At 38.0% G+C, this 22883-nt stretch overlaps 1 protein-coding gene across 4 annotated transcripts in view; it reads right to left on the reverse strand.

Moving 5' to 3' along the window:
* Nucleotides 1-22883, reverse strand: part of FGD4 (FYVE, RhoGEF and PH domain containing 4) — a 234412-nt gene that overhangs the window by 37469 nt on the left and 174060 nt on the right. For all 4 annotated transcript variants that reach the window (XM_065939562.1, XM_065939578.1, XM_065939570.1 and 1 more), the window contains exons 5-7: nt 14155-14244; nt 11462-11607; nt 10872-11028 (exon numbers count right to left, since the gene is read on the reverse strand). In XM_065939562.1, coding sequence (XP_065795634.1) covers nt 10872-11028; nt 11462-11607; nt 14155-14244 — 393 coding nt within the window. The remainder of the gene's footprint in view (nt 1-10871; nt 11029-11461; nt 11608-14154; nt 14245-22883) is intronic.

Raw genomic sequence — 22883 nt, forward strand, 5'->3', positions numbered from 1 at the left:
TCAGTTTTCATTCCAATCCCAAAGAAAGGAAATGTCAAAGAATGCTCAAACTACCACATAATTGCACTCATCTCACACGCTAGTAAAGTAATGCTCAAAATTCTCCAAGCCAGGCTTCAACAGTACATGAACAATGAACTTCCAGATGTTCAAGCTGGATTTAGAAAAGGCAGAGGAACCAGAGATCAGATTGCCAACATCTGCTGGATCATCAAAAAAGCAAGAGAGTTCCAGGAAAACATCTATTTTTGCTTTATTGCCTATGTCAAAGCCTTCGACACAATACAATGTGGAAAATTCTGAAAGAGATGGGAATATCAGACCACATGACCTGCCTCTTGAGAAATCTGTATGCAGGTCAGGAAGCAACAGTTAGAACTGGACATGGAACAACAGATTGGTTTCAAGTGTGGAAAGCAGTATGTCAAGGCTGTATATTGTCACCCAGCTTATTTATCTTATATGCAGAGAACATCATGAGAAATGTTGGGCTGGAAGAACCACAAGCTAGAATCAAGATTGCCAGGAGAAAAATCAGTCACCTCAGATATGCAGATGACACCACCCTTATGGCCGAAAGTGAAGAAGACCTAAAGAGCCTCTTGATGAAATTGAAACAGGACAGTGAAAAAGTTGGCTTAAAACTCAACATTCAGAAAACTAAGATCATGGCATCTGGTCCCATCGCTTCAGGGCAAATAGATGGTTAAACAGTGACAGACTTTATTTATTTGGGCGGCTCCAAAATCACTGAAGATGATGACTACAGCCAGGGAATTAAAAGCTACTTATTCCTTGGGAGAAAAGCTATGACCAACCTGGACAGCATATTAAAAACAGAGACATTACTTTGCCAACAAAGTCTGTCTAGTCAAAGCTATAGTTTTTCCAGTAGTCATGTATGGATTGTAAGATTTGGACTATAAAGAAAGCTGAGCGCTGAAGAATTGATGCTTTTGAACTGTGGTGTTGGAGAACACTCTTTAGAGTCCCTTGGACAGCGAGGAGATCCAACCAGTCCATCCTAAAGGAGATCAGTCCTGAATTTTCACTGGAAGGACTGATGCTGAAGCTGAAACTGCAATACTCTGGTCACCTGATGGGAAGAACTGACTCACTGGAAAAGACCATGATGCTGGGAAAGATTGAGGGCAGGAGGAGAAGGCGACGACAGAGGATGAGATGGTTGGATGAGTCACCAACTCAATGGACATAGTTTGGGTAAACTCTGGGAGTTGGTGATGGACAGGGAAGCCAGGCGTGCTGTAGTCCACGCAGTTGCAAAGAGGCAGACATGACTGAACTGAACTGACTCTGATATTTCATTGTTAGTGTAAAGAAGTGGAACAGATTTTTGCATGTTAATCTTGCATCCTGCTATGTTGCTGAATTTGTTTATCAGTCCTAGTAGTTTCTGTGTGGAGTCTTTAGAGTTTTCTATATATAGTATCATGTCATATGCTTACAATGACAATTTTACTTCTTCTTCCAATTTGGATAACTTTTTTCTTCTCTGATTGCTGTGGCTAAGACTTCCATTTTCATGTTGAAGAGAAGTGCTGAGAGTGGGCATCACTGTCTTGTTCCAGATTTCAGCAGGAAGGTTTTCAAGCTTTTCCCTGTTAAGTATTAGGCTGGTGAGATTTGTCATAACTTTTATGTTGAGATATGTTCCCTCAGAGGGCTTCCCTGATAGCTCAGTTGGTAAACAATCTGCCTACAATGCACTGGTTTGATTCCTGGGCTGGGAAGATTTGCTGGAGAAGGGATAGTCTACCCACTCCAGTATTCTTGGCCTTCCCTTGTGGCTCAGCTGGTAAAGGATTCACCTGCAATGAGGGAGACCTGGGTTCGATCCCTGGGTTAGCAAGATCTCCCAGAGAAGGAAAAGGCTACCAATTCCAGTATACTGGCCTGGAGAATCCCATGGACTATACAGCTCATGGGGTTGCAAAGAGTCAGACACCCCCCAGCAACTTTCACTTTCACTTCCTGTTCCCTCAATATCCATTTTGGTAAGAGTTTGTATCATGAATGGATGTTGCATTTTATCAAATGCTTTTTCTGCATCTATTGAGATTATCATGTGGTTTCTGTTTTTCCTTTTCTTAATATTGTATATCACATTGATTTGTATATAGATACTTTTACTATTCTAACTTCTTTAAGATGTAAAATTATACAAAACAGTAATCATATCACTGTATTAAAGGGTTTTAAACACAGGTAAAATATATCCATGTAAGACAAAAGAAGGCAGTCAAGAATACACACCAAGAGGGGAGGAGCCAAGATGGCGGAGGAACAGGATGGGAAGACAATCTCCTCTACAAATTCACGGAAAGAACAATTCAACGCAGAGCAAACTTCACAAAACAACTTCTGATCGCTAGCTGAGGACATCAGGTGCCCAGAAAAGCAGCCTATTGTCTCCGAAAGGAGGTAGGACAAAATAAAAAAGATAAAAAGAGAGACAAAAGAGCTAGGGACGGAGACCCGTTCCAGGAAGGGAGTCTTAATAGAGAAAGTTTCCAAACGCCAGGAAACCGTCGCACTGGCGGGTCTGGGGGAAGTTTTCAAATCTTGGAGGCCAACCTAACTGGGAAGAAAAATAAATAAAACCCACAGATTACGTGCCTAAAAGCAACTCCCAGCAGAAAAGTACCCCAGACACCCGCATCCGCCACCAGCAAGTGGGGGCGGAATGGAGAGGAGCGGGCTGCATTGCTTAGGGTAAGGACGGGGTCTGAGTGCCCTGAGGGCAATCGGAGGGAGCTTTTGTGAGATACCAACTTAAACTGTGGGGCAGCAAAAGAGACAGAGAAAATTAACCAGCCCGAACACACTGCCTGCGGTTCGCAGAACAAAGGGTCTGAGCAAGTTCAGAGGAGCTAGCCAGCTGCAGAACGGCCCAGCCCCGCGGAGGCAGGAGGCAGGGGGGAGGGGAAAGGGGCAAACTCGGTCCCAGAAGCGGAATCCCCTACCACACTGCAAACGGGCCTCCAGTTTCTAACCAAAGACTTCCTGAGATTCTGACTGCTTGACATCCGCTGGGAGGGTGTTAAACACAGGGCACACGCACCCGACTAGCGACCAGCGCGAGCAGAAACTGAGGCTGGGGCGGTGGAGGGGAGAGGGCGCACCACACCCGGCGAGAGTGTGCCTGTCAAGCTCCTGGCTGCCTGAGCTGCTCGGGCCAGGGAAGGCACAAAACACAGGCGCAACCGAGTCCGCACTTTTGTGGAGTACCCGAAGACTGGAACCGCACGCAACGCAGGGCACGCTTCATATAGAGCAGCCAGGAGCCTGAACAGCGTAGAGGGGGGAAAACAGCACCCCCCCTTCCCCGCAGTGCGAAGGAACTAGCGAACCTGAACAAGAGACCACCTCCGCCCGCCTGTGTCAGGGCGGAAATTACAGACACTGAAGAGACTGGCAAAGAGAAGCCAAATAAACAAAGGGAACCACTTCAGAAGGGACCGGTGCAAAAGATGAAAATCCCTGTAGGTAACATCGACTACACTGGAAGGGGCCTATAGATGTCGAGAAGCGTAAGGTGGAATGAGGAGCTATCTGAAACTGAACCGAACCCACACTGACCGCAACAGCTCCAGAGAAATTCCTAGATATATTTTTACTTTTTTTTTTTAATTAAAAAATTTTTTTCTTTGCTTTTCTTTTTTATTTTTTCTCTTTTATTTTCTTTTAAAATTCCCTATTACTCCCCCATAACTACTTAACTTTCATTTTCATATATTTTTATGATTTTTTTAAATTAGGAAAAAAAATTTTTAGTTGTTTCTCTTTTCTTTTTTTTTCTTTTGCTCTTATTTTCTTATAAAGTCCTCTATTACTCCTCTACTATTCCTTAATTTTCGTTTTCATTTCACTATAAGCTTGCAAAAAAAAAAAAAAAGAGAGAGAAGCCCTATCTTTAAACCGAACTTCTTATGTATTTCTAAAATCTTTTGTCCTTGTTTTCAATATTGTATTTTTAAGAGTCTAACCTCTACTCTAAATTTTTAATCTTTGTTTTTCAGTATGAGATATAAATTTTGGACATTTAAGAATCCAGTATACAGTTCCCATTTTTACTCAGGAGTGTGTTGATTACTTCTACCAATTTTGACTCCCGTTTTCTACCTCAGAACACCTGTATTTTCTCCTTTCTCCTTGTCTTCCCAATCCAATTCTGTGAATCTTTGTGGGTATCCGGGCTTCAGAGAACACTTAGGGAACAGAATACTGTGTAGATCTATCTCTCTCCTCTTGAGTCCCCCTTTTCCTCCTCCTGCTCATCTCTCCCTCCCTCCTCTCTCTCCTCTTTTTCATGTAACTATGTGAACCACTCCAGGTGTCCCTCATGGCAGAGAATCTTTTCACCATTAATCTAGAAGTTTTGCTATCAGTGCTGTACAGTTGGAGAAGCCTTGAGACTACTGTAAGAATAAAACTGAAATCCAGAGGCAGGAGATTTAAGCCCAGAACCTGAGAACACCAGAAAACTCCTGACTACACAAAACATTAAGTAATAAGAGACCATCCAAAAGCCTGCATACCTACACTGAAACCAACCACCACCCAAGAGCCAGTAAGTTTCAGAGCAAGACATACCAAACAAATTCTCCAGCAACGCAGGAACATAGCCCTGAGCGTCAACTTATAGGCTGCCCAAAGTCACACATAACACATAGACCCATCTCAAAACTCATTACAGGGCAATTCACTGCACTCCAGAGAGAAGAAATCCAGTTCCACACACCAGAACATCGACGCAAGCTTCCCTAACCAGGAAACCTTGACAAGTCAATCGTCCAACCCCACCCACTGGGAGAAACCTCCACAATGAAAAGGAACCACAGACCTCCAGAATACAGAAAGGCCACTCCAAACAAAGCAATCTAAACAAGATGAAAAGGCAGAGAAATACCCAACAGGTAAAGGAACATGAAAAATGCTCACCAAGTCAAACAAAAGAGGAGGAGATAGGGAATCTACCTGAAAAAGAATTTAGAATAATGATAATAAAAATGATCCAAAATCTTGAAAACAAAATGGAGTTACAGATAAATAGCCTGGAGACAAAGATTGAGAAGATGCAAGAAACGTTTAATAAAGACCTAGCAGAAATAAAAGAGAGTCAATTAAAAATGAATAATGCAATAAATGAGATCAAAAACACTCTGGAGGGAACCAAGAGTAGAATAACTGAGACAGAAGATAGGATAAGTGAGGTAGAAGATAAAATGGTGGAAATAAATGAAGCAGAGAGGAAAAAAGAAAAAAATCCAAAGAAATGACGACAACCTCAGGGACCGCTGGGACAATGTGAAATGACCCAACATTCGAATCATAGGAGTCCCAGAAGAAGAAGACAAAAAGAAAGGCCATGAGAAAATACTTGAGGAGATAATAGCTGAAAACTTCCCTAAAATGGGGAAGGAAATAGCCACCCAAGTCCAAGAAACCCAGAGAGTCCCAAACAGGATAAACCCAAGGCGAAACACCCCAAGACACATATTAATCAAATTAACAAAGATCAAACACAAAGAACAAATAGTAAAAGCAGCAACGGAGAAACAACAAATAACACACAAAGGGATTCCCATAAGGATAACAGCTGATCTATCAATAGAAACCATCCAGGCCAGAAGGGAATGGCAGGACATACTTCAAGTAATGAAAGAGAATAACCTACAACCCAGATTACTGTATCCAGCAAGGGTCTCATTCAGATATGAAGGAGAATTCAAAAGCTTTACAGACAACCAAAAGCTGAGAGAATTCAGCACCACCAAACCAACTCTTCAACAAATGCTAAAGGATCTTCTCTAGACAGGAAATGCAGAAAGGCTGTATAAACGAGAACCCAAAACAACAAAGTAAATGGCAATGGGACCATACCTATCAATAATTACCTTAAATGTAAATGGGCTGAATGCCCCAACCAAAAGACAAAGATTGGCTGAATGGATACAAAAACAAGACCCCTATATATGCTGTTTACAAGAGACCCACCTCAAAACAAGGGACACATACAGACTAAAAGTGAAGGGCTGGAAAAAAATATTTCACACAAACGGAGACCGAGTCGCAATACTCATATCAGATAAAATAGACTTTAAAATAAAGGCTGTGAAAAGAGACAAAGAAGGACACTACATAATGATCAAAGGATCAATCCAAGAAGAAGATATAACAATTATAAATATATATGCACCCAACATAGGAGCACTGCAATATGTAAGGCAAATGCTAATGAGTATGAAAGAAGAAATTAATAGTAACACAATAATAGTGGGAGACTTTAATACCGCACTCACAACTATGGATAGATCAACTAAACAGAAAATTAACAAGGAAACACAAACTTTAAATGACACAATGGACCAGCTAGACCTAATTGGTATCTATAGGACATTTCACCCAGAAACAATCAACTTCACCTTTTTCTCAAGTGCACATGGAACCTTTTCCAGAATAGATCACATCCTGGGCCATAAATCTAGTCTTGGAAAATTCAAAAAAATTGAAATCATTCCAGTCATCTTTTCTGACCACAATGCAGTAAGACTAGATCTCAATTACAGGGAAAAAATTGTTAAAAATTCAAACATATGGAGGCTAAATAACACACTTCTGAATAACCAACAAATCATAGAAGAAATCAAAAAAGAAATCAAAATATGCATAGAAATGAATGAAAATGAAAACACAACAACCCAAAACCTACACTGTAAAAGCAGTACTAAGGGGAAGGTTCATAGCATTACAGGCTTACCTCAAGTAACAAGAAAAAAGTCAAATAAATAACCTTACTCTACATCTAAAGCAATTAGAGAAGGAAGAAATGAAGAACCCCAGGGTTAGTAGAAGGAAAGAAATCTTAAAAATTAGGGCAGAAATAAATGCAAAAGAAACTAAAGAGACCATAGCAAAAATCAACAAATCTAAAAGCTGTTTTTTTGAAAAAATAAACAAAATTGACAAACCATTAGCAAGACTCATTAAGAAACAAAGGGAGAAGAACCAAATTAACAAAATTAGAAATGAAAATGGAGAGATCACAACAGACAACACTGAAATACAAAGGATCATAAGAGACTACTACCAGCAGCTCTATGCCAATAACACGGACAACTTGGAAGAAACGGACAAATTCTTAGAAAAGTATAACTTTCCAGAACTGAACCAAAAGTAAATAGAAGATCTTAACGGAGCCATCACAAGCAAGGAAATCGAAACTAATCAGAAATCTTCCAGGAAACAAAAGCCCAGGACCAGATGGCTTCACAGCTGAATTCTACCCAAAATTTAGAGAAGAGCTAACACCTATCTTACTCAAACTCTTTCAGAAAATTGCAGAAGAAGGTAAACTTCCAAACTCATTCTCTGAGGCCACCATCACCCTAATTCCAAAACCAGACAAAGATGCCACCAAAAAAAAAAAAAAAAAAGAAAGAAAACTACAGGCCAATATCACTGATGAACATAGATACAAAAATCTTTAACAAAATTCTAGCAAACAGAATCCAACAACATATTAAAAAAATCATACATCGTGACCAAGTGGGCTTTATCCCAGGAATGCAAGGATTCTTTAATATCTGCAAATCAATCAATGTAATACACCACATTAACAAATTGAAAGATAAAAACCATATGATTATCTCAATAGATGCAGAGAAAGCCTTTGACAAAATTCAACACCCATTTATGTTGAAAACTCTCCAGAAAGCAGGAATAGAAAGAACATACCTCAACATAATAAAAGCTATATATGACAAACCCACAGCAAGCATCACCCTCAATGCTGAAAAATTGAAAGCATTTCCCCTGAAATCAGGAACAGGACAAAGGTGCCCACTCTCACCACTACTATTCAACATAGTTTTGAAAGTTTTGGCCACAGCAATCAGAGCAGAAAAAGAAATAAAAGGAATTCAGATAGGAAAAGAAGAAGTGAAACTCTCGCTGTTTGCAGATGACATGATCCTCTACATAGAAAACCCTAAAGACTCTACCAGAAAATTACTGGAGCTAATCAACGAATATAGTAAAGTTGCAGGATATAAAAGAAACACACAGAAACCCCTTGCATTCCTATACACTAACAATGAGAAAACAGAAAGAAATTAAGGAAACAATACCATTCACCATTGCAACAAAAAGAATAAAATACTTAGGAGTATATCTACCTAAAGAAACCAAAGACCTATACATAGAAAACTATAAAACACTGATGAAAGAAATCAAAGAGGACACAAACAGATGGAGAAACATACCATGTTCATGGATTGGAAGAATCAATATTGTCAAAATGGCTATTCTACCCAAAGCAGTCTATAGATTCAATGCAATCCCTATCAAGCTACCAACGGTATTTTTCACAGAACTAGAACAAATAATTTCACAATTTGTATGGAAATACAAAAATCCTCGAATAACCAAAGTAATCTTGAGAAAGAGGAATGGAACTGGAGGAATCAACCTGCCTGACTTCAGGCTCTACTACAAAGTCACAGTCATCAAGACAGTATGGTACTGGCACAAAGATAGAAATACAATGGAACAGAATAGAAAGCCCAGAGATAAATCCACGAACCTATGGACACCTTATCTTTGACAAAGGAGGCAAGGATATACAATGGAAAAAAGACAATCTCTTTAACAAGTGGTGCTGGGAAAATTGGTCAACCACTTGTATAAGTATGAAACTAGAACACTTTCTAACACCATACACAAAAATAAACTCAAAATGGATTAAAGATCTAAATGTAAGACCAGAAACTATAAAACTCCTAGAGGAGAACATAGGCAAAACACTCTCTGACATGAATCACAGCAGGATCCTCTATGACCCACCTCCCAGAATATTGGAAATAAAAGCAAAAATAAACAAATGGGACCTAATTAAACTTAAAAGCTTTTGCACAACAAAGGAAACTATAAGTAAGGTGAAAAGACAGCCCTCAGATTGAGAGAAAATAATAGCAAATTAAGAAACAGACAAAGGATTAATCTCAAATATATACAAGCAACTCCTGCAGCTCAATTCCAGAAAAATAAATGACCCAATCAAAAAATGGGCCAAAGATATAAACAGACATTTCTCCAAAGAAGACACACAATGGCTAACAAACACATGAAAAGACGCTCAGCATCACTCATTATCAGAGAAATGCAAATCAAAACCACAATGAGGTACCATTACACGCCAGTCAGGATGGCTGCTATCCAAAAGTCTACAAGCAATAAATGCTGGAGAGGGTGTGGAGAAAAGGGAACCCTCTTACACTGTTGGTGGGAATGCAAACTAGTACAGTCGCTATGGAGAACAGTGTTGAGATTCCTTAAAAATTGAAAATAGAACTGCCATATGACCCAGCAATCCCACTTCTGGGCATACACACCAAGGAAACCAGATCTGAAAGAGACACGTGCACCCCAGTGTTCATCGCAGCACTGTTTATAATAGCCAGGACATGGAAGCAACCTAGATGCCCATCGGCAGACGAATGGATAAGGAAGCTGTGGTACATATACACCATGGAATATTACTCAGCCATTAAAAAGAATTCATTTGAATCAGTTCTAATGAGATGGATGAAACTGGAGCCCATTATACAGAGTGAAGTAAGCCAGAAAGATAAAGAACATTACAGCATACTAACACATATATATGGAATTTAGAAAGATGGTAACGATAACCCTATATGCAAAACAGAAAAAGAGACACAGAAGTACAGAACAGACTTTTGGACTCTGTGGGAGAAGGCAAGGGTGGGATGTTTCGAAAGAACAGCATCGAAACACGTATATTATCTATGGTGAAACAGATCACCAGCCCAGGTTGGATGCATGAGACAAGTGCTCGGGCCTGGTGCATTGAGCAGACCCAGAAGGACTGGGTAGAGAGGGAGGTGGGAGGGAGGATTGGGATGGGGAATACATGTAAATCCATGGCTGATTCATGTCAATGTATGACAAAATCCACTACAATATTGTAAAGTAATAAGCCTCCAACTAATAAAAATAAATGAAAAATTAAAAAAATAAAAAAAATAAAGCCATAAAAAAAAAAAAAAAGAATACACACCCAAATAATCTTAGGTGATCTAAGAAATCTTTTTCAATATTTAAATAAACTTAAGCAAAAAAGTTATCAACAGTCTTGACTAAAGAATCAAATAGAAAGAATTATGGTATTATTAAAATGTATTATTCAGGTTTGACGAAATTTTAAGCCACATATATGAAATGACCAATTCCCCCCACACCCAAGGAACAAAACAGAATATAGTTGATCTTCGCATATGGTTTTGTACTGTGCAGGTCCACTTATACACACATTGTTGTTTTTTTCCCCCCAGTAAATATGTACTACAGTACTACATAATCCATGGTTGGTTGAATCCATGGATGCATAACCATGGATATGAAGGGCTAGCCATAAAACTATACTGGGATTTTCAAACAGTGGGGGAATAGTGATCCTAACCCCTGTGTCATCCAAGGGTTATCTGTAATTATGTTTCCAAGATGTAATGGTTCATAGCATTCTTTATATTCATTCCAACATCTCAACCTCTGAAAGCAAGCAAGAGTCACACAGAGCTGGGTGGAAACTTACTTTGTAAATTTATGTGGACCCTGATAAAATCAGTGTCCTTGCCTTAAAAATAAATGGAGAATTTACTGTTCAGTATATAGCATGAGCCCAATAAATATTTTAACTTTGCAGAGATAATTTTTGCATAATTTAGAATAGAATTTGGCTAGGAGTCTCAATCTAAAATTTAGATCTAGAAAACCTTGGAATTTGTACAGAAAAATTAATTTATAACCTTGAACAAAAGAGTTCTATTTACCTGAATTTCTTCAACTACTGATTTGAACTGGGGAATACGCTCTGTCATGTTTTTAACCAATTCCATTGCGTTATCAAATCCCTTCACATATTCTCCATACATCTTAAGGAATGGTGCCAATTTCTGAAGGATGTCACCAATTCTAGGGGTACTTTCCCTGTATAAAACATAAAAGCAAGTTAAGATTTCTTATAGAATGAGTGAATTAAGAGGACTCCAAATGAAGTAATCACTTGTTTTTTTTTCATTTATCTTTATTAGTTGGAGGCTAATTGAAGTAATCACTTTTTATACACACATCCTGTGCTTTTATCAGATCTACTTTGCTGTGAAACTGACAGAATGAAAAAAGCACTTTTTAAAAGAAAGTTAGGAATGACACAGTAAAGAGAGATGCTATGGAATTCTTGACGTTCCAGATAATCCCTAATACCTTGTTTCCACTAATCAAACTATAGCTTGGAAAGAAGAGCTAAAATGTTTTCAACTAAAGCCAAAAAATGTACTACAAGGTCTTTCAGCGATCTTTAAGATAAAAATTTTGCATAAATGTTGCCTTAGATATATTATTTGTTATCTACTCCTCTTACCATTCTTGCATTCTTTTCTCCAGCTCTGGCAATAGGAATTTACTATGGAAGGCATTTATTGATGAAATATTAGAAAAGATTTTATTCACCAGCTCTGCTGAAAATGAACCTCGATTTGCTTCTTCCAATAGTTTGCAATAAAATACCTGAATAAGAGAATAAAGCAAATATTACTTCAAATTTGGTTAACCATCTAGCCTTGTGCTAAGGCACACAGTGGGCTCTTAATAACTTTTTGTTGAATGGATGTAAAAGTTCATGATTCAAGAAATCAATCACTTTTGAAATGTAGAAATGAGCATATGCTTTGATAGAGAAAAACCAGGAATTAGAATTAGGAAACTAATTCTAACCTAGGCTGTGCCTCTATCTACTAATCTTTTCTGTTCCAGAGAAATTTCCAATCAAGGTTAACAGTGAAACAGGAAGAAAGGGGCCGGGAACAACTTCTGAAAGAATGACATAGCCCAAGAACACAACATAAACCAATTAGAATCAAATGGGTCCAAGATGACAGACAAGCCAACTTCGACTAGGCCTTGATCCTCAATCAGCAAGCTAAATGAGACACTCAGAGGCGCCATGATAGTCCCAAGGCACTATCAAAAGACCAAAAAGTGGGTGGTGGCCCAATTCCTAGAAATTTCCACCCCTTCCCCAAAATAGTTGGAATAATCTTCCTACTCATTAGCCTATGAAGTTACCCAGCCCATAAAAACTGATTATGCTGCATTTTTGGGCCACAACACTCGCCTTCTGTGATGGCCCACACTCTGTCTGTGGAGTGTGTTTCTCTCTGAATAAATCCACTTTTTATCTATCACTTTGTCTCTCACTGAATTCTTTCTGTAATGAGACATCGAGAACCTGAGCTTCATTACTGTAGGTTTTAGGTGAATGTCAAGTCCCAGTCATGTGGGTTAGAGTCCTAAGCAGAGTTTTGGTCAGGCTTGAGTCCTGGAACATGGGTTGAAGTTCGAATCTGAGAAAAATGGTTTCAATAGGATTTACCCTTCCTATCCATAGGCAGAGTTAAGAGATGTGGGAAATGATATATATGCACAATAACTGTATTTTCCACTCCTCTTTATATTTTGAATGATTTTTATGTATTACATGTTGCCCTTTATTATAATTTATTGGCATAAATCTCATCTTCCCTATTTAAACTGTACACTCTTTGGGGACAGAGAACACTGAATTAGTTCTCATAGCATGACAGGCACTTAATAAAAAGGCAGTCAACATATGAACAAAGGAGTATTTTGGTTCTCAGATGTTTTCCTGCTTTACAAAGTAATAATGTATGGTAACTTAAAACTCAGAAATGAGCATAAAAAAATCTTTTCTTGTACATAATAACAGGTATTTTAAAGACAGTAAAAATAGTTTTGCAGTCTTAGCTCTACTCCAGTAGGGCTACTATACCTCTTAATTGCCATTCTGTTAAATGTAGGCAGAAGGAAGTCTGTTCTTTCATAATGTCCAGATGGTTGTTTATTTTCTAAATTCACCTCTATTGCATTTTCTTGGGAGGCAAAAAGAATACAAAATTATGTCCTTAGAGACTCCAATAGGATATTTTACCAATTAAGATTCTAAATTCTAAAAGGTCAGCCAATGTCACTAACAAGATACCATGGCTGGAAAAAAGAAAGAAAAAAAAGTGCAACCTGATAAGAGGAAAAAGCACATTTCCACTAGAAGAATATCTAAAAGTTTCAGGTTTGTAATCTTCATTAGAAGGGACATTATTTCAAAGGTACAAATCAACATAAATTGATTGACTTATGGTGAAATTCCTTGGAAAGTGAATATTTGAGTCACAAACTCATTACTTTGGAGAACACAAGTCTTAATCAGGCCCCTTCAGGCTCACCCTAACAGGCAACATAGCTTAGTCCAGGGACTCCTGATGAGGAGGCATCCCCAGGATGACCTGCTTCCACAAAGTTCCATTTTCCAATTGCCACAGTGGGACAAGCCTTCTTGAAAGTAACACTCAAACATAATACTCATTTTCTCTTCTAATAAGAGGAGTCTATATCTGCAATCTACCAATTATCTTGATCTTTTATCAATGTAACAGGATTAAGGGGCCATTGTGTTGAACAGTTATTCTTAATGATGCATTTTAAAACTTTTTTTGTGAATGTATACTTGAGATGATTCACAAGCCTCTACCATGATAAAAGTACAAAATGTTATTCACATATTCAACAACTGTTAACACCAGGCACTGTTTTTAACTTTTCATGCAAGGCTGAACAAGTGAAATCTCAAATTTCCATCTGGTCCTATGACTGTAGGCAATTCCAATCACTCTCAATGGCTGAACAGCAAGTGAGACAAGAATCAGTGATGTATTCATGCCAGCACCAGAATCTCCTATTTAGTAACACGGTCTTCAGGATCACAATAAAGGGTCAAGAAACAGAGTAGGGTTTAGGGTTGAAAGACACAGATAAAGACATTTTGTGACCCATAAGAGAGTCTTTCAATCTGTTTTCTATGAATTATGAAACCTTTATACCTAATTAATTCACTGACAAAGTTGAAAATGTTAGCGATTTCCTTGAGGAAACAGCCAGAAATAGGCAAGTCCTTCTTGCGGTTTCTAAAACACTTTAATTATTAAGTTAAAGTGATGTATAATGACAAAAATAAAGTAATTCTGAAAGAGAAAATATTACCTGATCTAAGAGATCAAGTCGGCTGACATAAGCTCTTTCTGTAAGCAAAAGTTCATTGGCTATTTTGTGAAGTTTTTGCTCATCAGTCTCCTAAAAACAGAAGAGAAATTCACATATTAGTAAAGAAAGCTTGGATGGTATTTCTAAAGTAATAAACATTATCAAATGGTTTCATCAAAAGTTTTCTTAAGCTTCTCACATACCCAATTTCCTTAAGTCATCGAGGAACATCCAACCAGAAATGAACAAAACTAGACATCAGCGATCTGCTAGATTTAACCTATGACAACTTCTTTAGGTTATAACTTCTCTGATCTCTGTATCAATTAACAGTATCATCCATCTTTTCCCTGAAACATCTTTTATTTTTTTTATTTCCCAGGTACTACACTTTCCTCATTTCCCCCCTACCTCTTTCAGGCTACTCTTTGCACATGCTTGAATCACTTTATTAGCTCTATGCACAGAACTTTTTAGCTTAAAATTTCTTTTTAATTATAGAAAATTTCAATCTTATATAGAACTAGAGAAAACAGTAAAGCAAATTCCCATGTGTCCATCACCAAGATCCAACATCAACTCACTGTTAATGGTCTTTCATCTATGCTGCTACCCATCTCCCCTCTACCTATGTTATTTTTAATTAAAGCCAGACTTTATTATTTCCTCAGTTTACATCTATTTAACTCTTAAATATCTTTGTATAACCTTACTAGTGCCATGAGGATAGGAACATTTTCCCCTTGTTAACTGATCCATCTCTTGTGTCTACTACAGTGTTTCAATAAAAACACTGGCATTCAATAAAATATCACTGAATGAATGATGAACAGCAGTCACACATGCCTAAATATTGCTGGACATTTATTATTGCTTTGACATGTTGTAAATCTAAGACCTCATTACCTGTTCTGTAAAATCTCCATCCTACCACCATCCTTGGACCTTACCAACCCAGCAGTGGTTCTATCCCTTTCTAGTCAGCTGACTTAAATTACTTTAAGCTTAGTTCCCTATCACAAAACCCAGTCAGCCACCAACTCCTATTCATAATACTCTGTCTTTAGCATCATCTTTTAAGTTCTCATCACTAGTACCCTGTTTGCTCATACCTTATCTCAAGCCCAGGCCAATCAACAGTTGTCCAATTATTTGATTCCATTATTTTGGTGGCTCTAACCCACCTTGAGGGCTTCCCTGGTGGCTCAGAGGTTAAAGCATCTGTCTGCAATGCAGGAGACCTGGGTTCAATCCCTGGGTCGGGAAGATCCCCTGGAGAAGGAAATAGCAACCCACTCCAGTATTCTTGCCTGGTGAATCCCATGGACGGAGAAGACTGGTAGGCTACAGTCGACGGGGTCACAAAGAGTCGGACACAACTGAGTGACTTCACTTTCACTTAACCCACCTTGAATACTACTGTATAAGGAATCCTTCTAAAACTCTGCTCTGCTCACCTAATTCTAATTCTAATAGGAAAGGGAAAAAAAGTCTCCAACAGTCCTCTTCTCACTAACAGGATAAAATCTAGGCTCTGTGTACCATTCAGAGTTGTTTCTACCTACTTACTTTTCTGAAATACTCTTTTCATTCTAGGAGAGTATTAACATAATGAGTTTAGTAAAAACTTTAGTACCAAAGCAGACCAAAGTATACTTTAAGCCAGTGTCTAATGTGTATAAAGGCTACATTTTGAACTCTGTATAAAATGCTATGAAGTTGTGTAAATATTTCATGGTATTAAACATATAAGACATCTACTTTATGCTTTATATGCAATGCATATTCTAATATGAAAAGTTGCCATGTTGCTTCTTATATTACCACTGAATTGAGATATTTTTATGTGAGTCTTTAGGATAAAGTGACATAATGCTGTTTAAATAATTTGTGGTCTCAGAAACACTGAAATAGGAACTACATAGCAATCAAATTCCACAATTTGTCAAGATTTTGGTTTAACTTAATAAATTCAGAGTAAAGTACTGGCATCCCTCCCTTCCCCTTATCTCTTAATGGTATCCAGATTTGGTTGGTGTGTCTATCCCAGTACTGTAATCTTTCCGTTGCAGAAACTGACCTTATCCACAGATGAAAAGGGAGCCCTGAATGGTGTCGCTATCAACGGTATACAGCAATTGGTTTAGGAGCCAACGTGACATGAGACAATATGCAATGGCAGCTTTGGAAAAGAAGGCTCCCTACCCTTAACGAAGAAACAAAGAAAAAGAGATCTGTTTGCTGCTCCATGTAGATGAGGGCATATGCAGGCCTAAGTGCTAAAAAGCAGTCATCTCATAACCACAGAAATGAAGCCAATAAACTTCCTTATTATTTAAGGAGGTTGAGAAAAACATCTACTTCTGCCTTATTGACTACGCCAAAACCTTTGACTGTGTGGATCACAACAAACTGTGGAAAATTCTTAAAAAGATGGGAATATCAGACCACTTGACCTGCCTCCTGAGAAATCTGTATGCAGGTCAAGAAAAACAACAGTTAGAACTGGACATGGAACAACGGACTGGTTTCAAACTGGGAAAGAAGTATGTCAAATCTGTATACTGTCACCCTGCATATTTAAATTATATGCAGAGTACATCATGAGAAATGCCAGGGTGGATGAAGCACAAACTGGAATCACAATTGCCAGGGAAATACCAATAACTTCATATATGCAGATGATACCACCCTTATGGCAGAAAGAGAAGAGGAATTAAAGAGTCTCTTGATGAAAGTGAAACAGGAGAGTGAAAAAGCTGGCTTAGAACTCAACATTCATTGCTTCTTGGCCTTTTGGCTAAGATCAAGTGTAGAACTCAACATTATAAAAACTAAGATCATGGCATCCAGTCCCATCAATTCATGGCAAACAGATGGGGAAACAATGGAAACAGTGACAGACTTTATTTTCTTGGACTCCAAAATCACTGAAAATGGTGACTGCAACCATTAAGTTAAAAGACACTTGCTCCTTGGAAGAAAAGCTATGACAAATTAAAAATCAGACATTACTTTGCCAACAAAGGTCCACCTAGTCAAAGCTATGGTTTTTCCAGTAGTCATGTAGGATGTGACAGCTGCACTATAAAGAAAGCCGAAGAATTGATGCTTTTGCACTATGGTGTTGGAGAAGACTCTTGAGAGCCCCTTGGACAGCAAGGAGATCCACCCAGTCCATTCTAAAGGACATCAGTGCTGAATATTCATTGGAAGGACTGATGCTGAAACTGAAGCTCCAATACTTTGGCTACCTGATGAGAAGAACTGACTCACTGGAAAAGACCCCGATGCTGGGAAAGATTGAAGGCATGAGGAGAAGGGGACGACAGAGGATGAGATGGTTAGATGACATCACTGACTCAATGGACATGAATTTGAGCAAGCTCTGGGAGTTGGTGATGGACAGGGAAGCCTGGCATGCTGCAGTCCATGAGGTCACAAAGAGCTGGACACAACTGAGTGACTGAACTGACTGACTGATGAGTAGTACTGCTGTTACTGGTAGCATCCTGATCAATATAAAAAACTTAAAATACTAAAAAACATATGCAGTATATTCCATGAAACAAACTTTCAAGGAACTTTTAGATGATCATTATTTATAGAGAAGAAAATAAAATACTTAATGAACTAAAAATGTTACTTACAAAGCTATAAGTATAATAAGTAAATACATAAGAAATCTACTGATTCAGAATAAGTTATATCTTGTTTCACATACAGGAAATACTGACCTGCATGAACACTAGCTATTTGTTTCAGGTTTTAAGCCAGATTTACTGGGATAAAATTACAAATAAGTGAATAGTTCTAGGAGTTTTGACAAAGGCTTACAATCATGTTACTACCACCACAATCAAGATAGGTAACATTTCTATCAAAACTCTTCTTAGGTATCTGTAGTCAATTACATTCCTCTTCTACCACTAACTCCTAGTAATGCTGATCTGGTTTGTTCCAGAAAGACATGTAAATGGAATCACAAAGTATGCATGTGTCTTTTGTGTCTTGCTTCTTTCGCTTATCAAAAAGCATTTGAGATACATCCAAGTTGTTATTAGTATTAGCAGTCCATTCTTTTCCAGCCCTTCATTTTATTCTTATAGTGGTGATAATCTCTTTGACCCACCATGTTCTTTTCTATCTTCTAATGCTAAGATTTCTAACAGAAATCTTTAAAGAAAACAACCCAGCAGAATTTGTGCTATGATAAAATAATACATTTTATGAGTCAGAGAATTCACTAAACAACAGATTATACTGTCTACTACTGCTATGCGATGAGGTCACCCCTGAGGAAGAAGGGGAAGTGGAATAGGAAGCTTATAAGAAAAAGTCTTTTGTTGACTGCAAATTATACTTTAGCTGATTGTGGCAAACTGTGGGCATTCTGGTCATATTTTGCAAAATCCAAGGGAATGCCAGCAGTTATTTATAAGAACTATACTCCTTCCACACAGATGGTCTTCTATCATTAGGTTTCTGACCTTGCCAAAGCCAACACAAAGATAAGCAAAAGTAAACTTGCTAACAAATGGTTTAATCACTCATATATAAGGTTTGTGAAAAGTTACAAGGGACTTTATGGTGAAAGTGAGGACACCACAGAGTAATGAAGAATTTTTTTAGGTTAATCACAACAATAATGTTGATAATATCACCATAATAAGAATAGCTAACAATTATTCACTTACTGATTGTTATGTGTGGGATTCCCTGGTAGATGGTAAAGAATCTGCCTGCAATGTGGGAGACCCAGGTTTGATCCCTGGGTTGGGAAGATCCCCTGGAATAGGAAATGGGGCAGACTGTTGCAAGCATTTTACACAGACTGACTGGTCCTTACAACAAGTCTATAAAATGGGCGCCAATATTATCCCTATGTTATATGTAGTATACATATACAACAAAATTCCAGAGCTTAAAAAAAAAAAAATAAGACTCAAAGAGGTCAGGAAACTCACCCAAGGTTACACAGGTCTAAATCAGATTTTATTTAGCAGAGTATGTGATTTTGAGTAACTATTAGTAAATGGTTGGCTTTCACTCTAATCTTCTTTGCAACAAAAACTGAGACTATTACTTGCCTACAAGTGAACAGACTAATAAAATACCAACTATCCATTTAAAAATGGAATGAGCATTTTAATTTATATACTAGTTATTTTTCCAACATAAATTTTACTTAAAGCAGACTTCTAAACATTTTAGTAATAATTATCAGGTATAATAATTTCAGTCACATTTGATGCAATAATATGATGGCTTCCAAATTTTAAAAAATTGGTTTAGTTCCTGAAACTTGCTTATATTTCAGAAACATATATATTTCAGTACATTTAGGGAGAAGTATATGATCTCTCTGTATCCACAGGACTCTATTACTCTATCAGACTTACGCTTAAATAATGAACCAAGGAGTTTTAGAACTGTTGGTGCATTGGGGCTGTAGCCTGATATTTTTTTAAATAGCCCTTTACTAAGAAGTCATTTGTTTTTGTAATTCTTGGGAAAACAATAATGGTTACACAATACTGACTGGATGAGTAATCTCATTTGGTTCTTTTGGAACTGAATACACAGGCCTGATTTTACAAAATAAGTATAAATATGCTATTTGAAAAGTATCTTACTTTTGATATACCTCTATAAAGGGATTATTTTTTAATTCCATTTTTACTTGTAAATATATACTGTATTAAAAGCTGATTTTCAGAGTATTTCCTCGAACAAAAATACACCAGAGTATAATTAAACTATCAGAACTGAAAAAGTAAGATACACTCCCCTTACAATAAAAGACTATACAATTTATTTTGCCCTACTTCTCTCTGCTTAATACATTCCTAGGCTATTATTGTGTACCTTTAAACCTCCCAATAATCTTTTCACAGAGACCTGCTCCTTTTCGCTAGGGTTAGGGTCAGCCCAGTTATTAGTCAATGTACCCGCTGGCACATTGCAGTGTCAATTCTATCTCCTTTGCAGATGTCACCAACTCCTGCAGCTCTTTTCAGACCTTTTGGCATGACTCTTCCATATGGCAGGAACTGGGACAAAGAGCAGCTCACAGAGTTCATTCACTGGATAGGCTGAAAATGCTTGTGTGGAGCCAGCAATTCACTCTTCTGAATATTAGTGCCATACTCCCTGCCACATGCTTCAAAACTACCAAGAAAGGGAGTAGATATTTTGAAAAGAATTTTGGAAATGCCAATGAGCAACTGTTTCCTGAAAGATTCCTTAAGGGTAGACTCTTATTTAAAAATGAATCTGATATTGACATTATGCTTTATAATTCTTCAATAAATGCTCTCATGTCACTTTATTTTAAGCAGCTTTTTTCCTAAAAACACTGAATCAAAACTACTAAAAGTTCTTATAGCCTTCTTCATATATATATTTATAACATACTAAATATGTTATATATATATATATAATAAATTATCAGGTTTTACAGAATGGATGTTTCTTGTTCGTGGGGAATTTCTATCCAAATCTGTCATCAGTTAACCATACTCTTCAGTTTAGCAATAAGGAGTTTATGATCTGAGCTAGTAACTGACTGAAGTGAAGTGGAAGTCGCTCAGTTGTGTCCTACTCTTTGCGAACCCTGTTCTCCTGCACTGCAGGAGATTCTTTACCAGCTGAGTCACAAGGGAAGCCTTGTAAGTGACTGAGTTAAATTCAATTCAGGTTTGTGAAAACAAAGTTCTTATTTTGCTGCCACCTTACAAATAAGAGAACTTCCCCTGGATCTAGGGAAGAGGAAAATGAGAAGGTATGGGAATAAAACACAGATTTTGTATTTTAATAAGATCATATAATAATGCCATAAGTAAGGTCACATGGTCTCAGGGTCAGGAAGAAATGTATTACTAGGTACACATTATAAGAAAAAGAGAACAACCACTGTAACATGTAGGCATTATACCTTCCCTTGACTCATAATATAGTCTCACAAGCATAAATAGTCTGTTACTTTAACATGATCCTTCAGGAAGTTTTGGGAGCAAAAGCCAAGCCTAATTGAGACCAGCACCAATATTTTCCCAGTCTACATCCTCCACACTGTTTATCAAAATCGAAAGTAAGAGCTTTAAACCTGAAGGTTTAAATTACATCTTTTTGATAGAGGTTGCAGAGGAGAGAGGAACAGAGCCTGATCCGAGGAGGACAATTTGGTTACCTGCACAAGATCAGACAGAAAATGACAACAAGAGAGGGAAACTTTGTTCTTATACACAATTTCATATACATTATTAGACTAAGGTGTCCTTTGGGTTTAGCAGAAATTAAAGATCAAACATCAAGAAAATATAATATATACTCAGAATCAATAACTGAATTAACCTATCCCAAGCCAAGGCAGAATATCAACGTAACTAGGTCTCATGATATTTCTGATGACAGTACAGCCTTGTACATATTAGTGTTTTACATGGTAATAATCTATGATGTTCAGGCAGGACAAACAAACAAAACATAAAAAACCTAAGTTAATGGGCAAGAGGCATGCAAACTTATCTGTGTATCCTGTAAGGAGTACCTCAGTTTAAAGAAGAACTAAGAGTGAGGTGCTGGGATCTTCAGCAGGCACAATATGCTGAATGTCTATCAAGGGACATCTCAGATCATGAGTCTATTCATTTAGATTTACAAATAAGGAAATGGGATTTTTATTTTTTGTTTTATTTAACAAACATACAGCTCACATTGTTTCAAGGCACTGTTCTCTATACTATACAACTATTAAAAGATCTACATCTTGTAAAAATGTTAAGAAGTAGGTAATATTACCTCCATTTTATAGATGAGGCAACCTGAGGTACACAGAGGTTTAAGGTGACCTCCTCAAGGTCACATAGCTGGTAAGTAGCTGAGCTGGAATTCAAACTGAGAAAGTCTGGTTCTTGAGCCTGTCTTCCTGTTGCTCTGTTTTGCTTTTGTTTTTTTAAGCCACATACAACAACCACTGTTTTTCCAAGTTCTGATCTTTCTATTTCTTACAACCACACTAAACTGGATCTTTGTGCACACTGTGGCCTCCAAGCACCTGACTTTCCCAAATCTCCTGGTTCACATTAACACTCTGTTAAACCCAATCCCTGATTCTGTTGTCCCGCTGCTCTTTGCTCTGCTGCAAGGCCAATCCCACTTCAAGTTAGCTTTCTCTTTCTTGAGTTCCAGGCCACCCAGCAAGCTGGAGAGACTGCTGGCTGGTCCCACCATCTTGGACCTGAGTCCTCAGAGTCTTGGTCACAAGGCACCACAAAAGCTGATCTCTCCACTGTCTTCCAACTCAAAGTCCCATTCTTTGAAGATATTCCACTGGCCTTTACGGCAGGGGGTACCAACCCCCGGTCTACAGACTGCTGCTGGTCCATGGCCTGTTAGGAACCAGGCTGCACAGCAGGAGATGAGAGCCAGGTGAAATCTAAACCACTTAGCCCTACCCCCGCCCATGGAAAAACTGTCTTCCATGAAATTGGTCCCTGGTACCAAAAAGTTTGGGGTTCAAACTGACACACCCAGCACCAAGACTCTACGGGCTGTGTCTCAGAACCTCACTCACTTACTCGGTGAGCTCCAGACTGCCTGACTTCTCCATTTCTGCTAACAACAGGTAATTCATCCTCTCAGCCATGCTCCAAACCTTGGCTTTATCTTTGAGCTCTCCTTTCCCTCATGGTACCTTAAATAATGGTCATTTATCTTGATCAGCT

Source organism: Muntiacus reevesi, chromosome 1, assembly GCF_963930625.1.
Source record: "Muntiacus reevesi chromosome 1, mMunRee1.1, whole genome shotgun sequence".
Taxonomy (NCBI): domain Eukaryota; kingdom Metazoa; phylum Chordata; class Mammalia; order Artiodactyla; family Cervidae; genus Muntiacus; species Muntiacus reevesi.